General features: G+C 37.4%; 1 protein-coding gene across 1 annotated transcript in view; it reads right to left on the bottom strand.

Moving 5' to 3' along the window:
- Positions 1-3,848: 3,848 nt before the first annotated feature.
- Positions 3,849-6,778, bottom strand: part of LOC113806284 (uncharacterized) — a 13,000-nt gene continuing 10,070 nt past the window's right edge. Inside the window, exon 10 of the mRNA XM_027357396.2 lies at positions 3,849-6,778. This exon is cut by the window's right edge and continues 198 nt beyond it. Within this exon, the coding sequence (XP_027213197.2) occupies positions 5,346-6,778 (1,433 nt within the window). The 3' untranslated portion in view covers positions 3,849-5,345.

The raw sequence follows: 6,778 nt of genomic DNA on the forward strand, positions 1-6,778 counted from the left end.
TCCTGCAAGACTACATGTGATTACCTTCTCATTCAAAGTCTCTTACTGGGCCACTGAAGCAGTGTTGTAAAAGTGTTTGGTGGAAATCTGTCGAGACACTTCAGAACTACTCTATGTGTACAATTCATCCAAAAGTTTTCATTTTTTCATGTATTTGATTTCAACACATTTACATTATATTGGCTTATGATGACTGGATGTAAAAGCTCTATTAAAAATCTGAATTATATGTGCCCAACTGACCGACATGGTATTTCTGTCCTAGATTTCTCAAATGTAACTGGGTGTGGGCATTTAGTCCGTAACTCACAGGAGTGGTAATCTTTTGGATCTTGTAATAACTGATATGACAGGGATAATTACTGTAGAATCCATCGCACCATAGGTTCTTCCAACCACTGTAGTCCACCTTATAAGATCCAGCTGGATTTTCCTATGCGCAATTTTACTCTAACTAAACAAGTCTTCTTATAATCTAGAAGTATTTGTGATGGTGTCTACCATGCTTTTGATAGCGAAATTATTATAATGCTCCTTATCCTGATAACGCTCTGAACTTCTTATTGTTGGATATCATTACAAGGTTTGTTCCCACCAACTCTTAGATCTCGTTTTCATGATAATGCATGATTTAACGATCGGGTGTCACCAGGCTTAGGGGCAAATATGCTCCCTACAGTGACTGGTCTGATAACCGTACTCGTCCTTGTTGGGAAAATTATGTTGCTATGAGAAATATAGCAACTAGTGTTTAAAATGAGGCTAAATCTGAGTATAATACTCATTTGAAAGTTCTCTCAGAGTCGTTATAGCCTCATAAATGATGGTTAACGCCTACAGCATTTCTGGTGTTGAGTACTCCATTCCTCCTTTAATTAAGCCTGATGATAGTGCTACATATAGTCCGATTGAGAAAGTTACCTTATTATCAGACTGTTCTAATTCAAAACAAAGTTTAAAGGATATTGAACTTCCTCTTTCGTGTCACCCATTAAAATGCTTAAATTCATTTGCTTTCAGGTCCTCAGAAATCAAGTATTTTATCAGAATTAGATGAATATGATCGAGTGGATCCTAATGGCTTATTGAATTTGATTTTAAAAAGACTAAATGGTTAATTAGCTCCAAAATTAGCCTTAATCTTACGCCTTTTAGTTCGTAAAGGGTCATTTTCAGAGTGCGGGCGCTTTGATAATGTTACCCCTATTCTTAAGAGCCCATTGCAGTTTTCACCTACTGAATATAGGCTCATTTCAATTACACCATCTTTATCTAAGGTTTTTAAATGTTTGCTGGTCAAATTTCTTTCTGTATATTTGAGACCGTTTCTTCCAGAGAGTCGGTTTCGTTTTAGAAAAGGGCTGCAATGATGCATTACTTATGTAGGTGCAGGAAATACTGTCTGCTTTAGGTAAGGGTCTTGGGTCAGGGCTCGTCTCTCTGGATTGTAGTGCAGCTTTTTTGATACTGTTAATCACTTGGGTTTGATTTTTAAGTTGCAGTCTGTTGGTGTTGGTGGTAGATTTTAAAATATTTTAATTGAATTTTTAACTGGTAGGCAGCAGCGTGTTCAAGTTGACGGTAATTTGAACTCGTATTTCTATGTCGTCTGGTGTTCATCAGGGTATTGTTGGCACCTTGCTCTTCATTTTATATACATGTGATATGTGGTCTGGCATTACTAATAAAATTTTGGCATATGCTGATGATACCTCTCTCTATGCTGATATTCCTTCGACAACCAGACAAATAGCAGCTGACAGTCTCACTGTAAACCTGATGATAATTCATTCGTGGTGCTCTTGGTGGGGCATGAAATTAAATCCTACAAAGTCGAAGGAAATGATTGAGAGTTGGTCTAAACCGCAGTTTCCTCAGCATCCAAGTCTGCTAATTAATGGAGTCTTAATCACTTCGTTGTATGATCTTAAGCTCTTAGTTGTAACCTTTGATTCAAAGCTTACAGTTGAGTTGCATGTAAGGAATATGGCCCGGACAATTTAATCTACATTAGGCGCCATTCGCAAGTGCAAGATGATCTATGAAAGTGACAACATTACTCTTAGATGCTTTTTTTTTACCCTGCTTCATTTTGAGTATTGTTCACCAATGTGGTTATCTGCTGCATAGTCACACGTAAGACTGTTCGATCGTACTTTTAATTCTATTAAATTTCACTTGTCTGACTTATATTTGGACATTGGGCATCATTGGGTTACTGGGACTCTTTCAGTCTTACACAAACAAGATTGTTACCGATAGTTCACATCCCGTATATCAGTAATTACATGATTTTTATCAACGTGCAATGCAAGAGTTGATAAAAGTTCATTGACCCTCAATTCAATGACATTTGATTTAAGTCGATCTCAGTTTTGCTTTTTTTACAGCCATTTGTAAGCTTTGGAATAGATTGGCTTCAGGGATTGGAACTTCTTCGACTCTTGATATATTCAAAACTTCATGTTTTTATTACGTAAATAGCAGAATTTCTATTTTCATTCCATCATAGCTGTATCTTAACCTGCACTAACACATTTGGTGTTATAAATCCCGATTTTTTTCAGTGTGGCTCTTTATATGGCTTACCATGTTACTACTAATAATAACAGCAATAATAATAACAACAACAACAACAACAACAACAACAACAACAACAACAATAATAATAATAATAATAATAATAATAATAATAATAATAATAATAATAATAATAATAATCAAACAACACTGCCGAGGGTTGCTGGCCGCATGCTGAAAAATATTGGACACGTCGGATTTTTGGCATCGCACAGGTAGCATGGCACACCGACGGGCTATGCCACTTTTGTGTAAATGTTTCATACTTCCGGATGTTCATCTTCAAATGGCGTGCCAGTGGTATGGCACCTTGGTGTGAAAGCGGTCTGACATCAGGATCTTTTCATACGAAGTTGACACATTGCACGCGGTACACATATCCCAGACAAAGGTTACATGTGGCGCATCATTCGGTTCACTAAATGACTTCGGAAACTGACGATGTTATTGTTGTCTTAAGTCCTAAATAATCTCTTGACTATGTCACTTGCAGGAATATAGTGGAGGCCTTTTGGGCAGACTGTGAAGCAAACTTGATCTAATACAAATGTTAATTGGTTCATTATCTGGATGAGGCATAGTTATGCACGAGAGACACACATCGCATTGTTTCCTCCTGCAAGACCGCGCATGATTACCCTACCATTCAAAGTCTCACTCACTGAGGAAGCGACGCTGTGTTGTCAAATGTGTTTTGCGGAATCTTTCTAGACCATTCAAAACTACTTACCTATGTATGCCATACCTTTTTCCTTTTTAGATCATATGTTATATGATTCAAATAATTTTACATCAATTTGGCTAATAACAAGAATAAGAAGAAAAAAAGAGAGGATAAATCCAACTTTGGCGTAGCATGCTGGTCGCATTTGGCAAATACAATGTGTCATGCCACTTCTATATGAAAGGTTTTACATTTCCATATTTGTTTTCTGGGGGCGTGCCGCTTTGGTGTGAAAGAGCCTTCACTATCCGAGGTGGCATGTCACATGCTGAAAATGAATGGACAAGTTAGGTTTCGGAGTTGCATGCAAGTTGCATGAGGTAATGCCACACCGCTTCTTTGTGAGTTTCCATATATGTCTACATGTTTCCTTTAAACGATGTGCCATGCGACCTTGGTGTGAAAGCGGCCTTGTGCAATGAAGGAAGGAGGGAGCACACCAAGTAGCTCTTGTTATCCAAAACTGCATTACTAATTTATTTATTTTCCCTACTGATTCAAAGTCAATACATCCAAAATAAAGGTATAAATAAAATGCTTTCCATTTTCGAATATTCAAATTATCTCCATCAAATACATTTACAGAAATTTGGCAAGAGGCTGGATCTAAATAACTCTGGTGTAAAAGAATATGCACTAAAACTATGTGACAATTTTCAATTCCAACCTGATGTCACATAACACTATTAAATATTTTTACACATGTCAATATTAAATTAATGACCCTCTATTTCAGTCTCTTGCAAAATAATTACAAGTTCTGAGAAAGTACAAAGTTTCAGCAACAAATGCAGCCTTGATCACTGACTGCAGTTCATCAGAGAACACAGCTGTATTTTTACTGTCTTAAAGCTAAACAATCAGGAATTGGGTCCCCTCTAATTATGGCTAAATATTCATCAATGTGACGACAACAAAAAGCCTTACCAAAGCTCTATACTGGGGGCCAAATTGACTAATTGTTTCCCTCAGATCAATGGAGGAAAATGGCTAAGAACTTTAATTCTGACTATTCAAAACTTAGTTAACAGACTTCAGGAACTGCATTTGCTCTGCCTTCCAAAATCTGCCACACACCAGCTCCGAGTACCTTCAATGATGGCTATTATTACTATTTTTGATAAGGATAACATCCTTCATTATGCTTGTCTAAAGCATGCAAGAGAATTTAAGACCAACACTAAATGCTTCATTAAAACAGAGAAAAAATGGAGAACGAAGTACAATTTAATGTACACATACTGTAAATGTGTTTGAGTCTGTATGTGTGTTTGTTTTTATTGTGAATTGCAGTAAGATTGATGTTACACACACACACACATACATACGTAAAAAATTATTAAAAAAGAAAATATAGAACTTGAAGAGGAAAATATTCACATGAAAATCCAGCCCCAACAATAAGAACCTCAAATTTCATAAAATAAAAATTTACTTATTCAACTGGAAGTTCTAATACAATACCAATTTGTCTGTATATATTCTTTAAGTTTACATTTCAGGAAAAGTTTATATTTACACTTTTCAGTATTGTTTCATATGCAATTTGCATTAAACATGTTTTTGTTGGCAAATGAACATTAAGCTTCTACCAAAGCCTGGTGAACAAGAAGTAAAATTAACTATTTCTGTTAGTTCCATGCCAATCCCAAGTCTTCAGGCTCCTTGTACTTTCAGGTGCTGTAATTATTGTCCCCTTTATAACTGCAGAGATCAATTTAGAACTCGAGCTAACCACTCTTTGCAGATGCTTTTGCCCACATTGCAGCAGGCATTTAAACCTTGTACCATTTAATCTCAAAACAGTTCATCAGAAACTCCACACAAAGGGCCATTAATAAAATCACGGCTGGTGAAGCTTGTGCCTCAGAAGAGATTCACTTCCATCACTCTGGATATGCTATTTCTTGTAAATTTACCTTTACATATCAATTGGATATTCAATAGTAATTTTACCAATTAACACTCCAGGTAATGTAAACAGTAATTCACTGCCTGTATGAGCTTTAGGGGTAACTGCTGTTATTCAAATGACCTTTATTTACAAATCCTCTTCCATTTCACCTTCTTCACCTTCAGGTATGTCCCCACAGAGGAGTTCTTTCTCTAGCTCCTCATCTATCTCTTCCTCATCTTCACCTCCAGTCCCTTTTGGCTGTGGAGATATTTCTTCACCTGTGCTTACAAATTCTCCTAATATATTATCCTCTCCCTTATTTTCTTCTTCTACATTTTCTTCAATGGGGTCTTTAATATTTTCCTCAACTGGATCTCCAACATTTTCATCAACAGACTCTTCCATCTTACCTACTTGATCTTCAGCATTAGTTTCTTCAGTATTTTCCTCTGTACCTTCAATGGGATTATCACTGGTTTGCTCTTCTTCAATATTTGCAGCATTCTCTAGTATTTCTCTTAACTCTCTTTGATCGTCATTTTCTTCTGCCAGTGGGTCCTTTTCCTCCTCATCTGGCTGTGAAGACATTTGCTGATCATCTAGATCCTCCAATGGAGCGTCTGTATTAATTTCCGGAATCTCTTCCACACTAGAGTCCAAGCTTGATACTTTGCCAGTAGATCCTGCATCTGCAGGTGCTTTTTTGTTCTTCCGAGGTGTTTTGCTCTTTTTAGATTTTTTCTTGCCCCTTGGATTGTAATCTACATCATCTTTGTCATCACAATCAATGTCAATATCCTCATCAAATAATTCTTCATGTGGTGGTGGAGGCTCATCAATTTCACCAATCTGACATTCCAAATACTTTGTCATATCCTCCTCATCATCAGAATCCATATGACTATCATTATCCATATCAGATTCACTATCCATTGGGCCTCCTTGTGGTCTCATTCCTGAAGCATTTCGTCTGCAAGTAATGGAAATATTATAGTTCTTCAGCCTCTTTAACGTATCCTGTACTGATGCCTCTGAACTGTACTCTTCATTGTGCTCTTGGCGATAATACTGCATAGGTCTGGCATTGGACCGCTTGGCCTGAGGTTGGTTAACAAGTGGTCTGTTGGGACGCTTGGCTCCACGATTCACTTGCACTGTTGTTCCCATTAACTGAAATTGCTGTGGGAAGCGCTGCACAGGCCTGGGCATTTCTGGGGGATCTAAAATAACACAATCATCATCATCATCCTCTTTTTGCTCCCTTTGAAACTGTGCTCCTGCATTCAGACGATTTGCTGCACTGACTGTTCTCATGTTTGAAACTGACTTGGGAACCTCAAAAGACTTAGTATTTCTGAAGCCCTTTGCATTAGCAGTAGCAAACTTTTCTCTAGAAGGGACATTGTTAGCAGTTACCTCAACACCTTGCCTCCTTAATATGGCATGAGCCTGCTCCTTTGAATAAACACTAATAGTAAAGTCCTCACATCTTAATCCCATGGATTTTAGTGTCTCTTTCACATCAGACCGAGTAGCAGTCTTACTGCCTGGATTTGACCCAGGTCCAGAATTTCCTC

The sequence above is a fragment of the Penaeus vannamei genome, chromosome 9, assembly GCF_042767895.1.
Source record: "Penaeus vannamei isolate JL-2024 chromosome 9, ASM4276789v1, whole genome shotgun sequence".
Classification (NCBI taxonomy): Eukaryota; Metazoa; Arthropoda; class Malacostraca; order Decapoda; family Penaeidae; genus Penaeus; species Penaeus vannamei.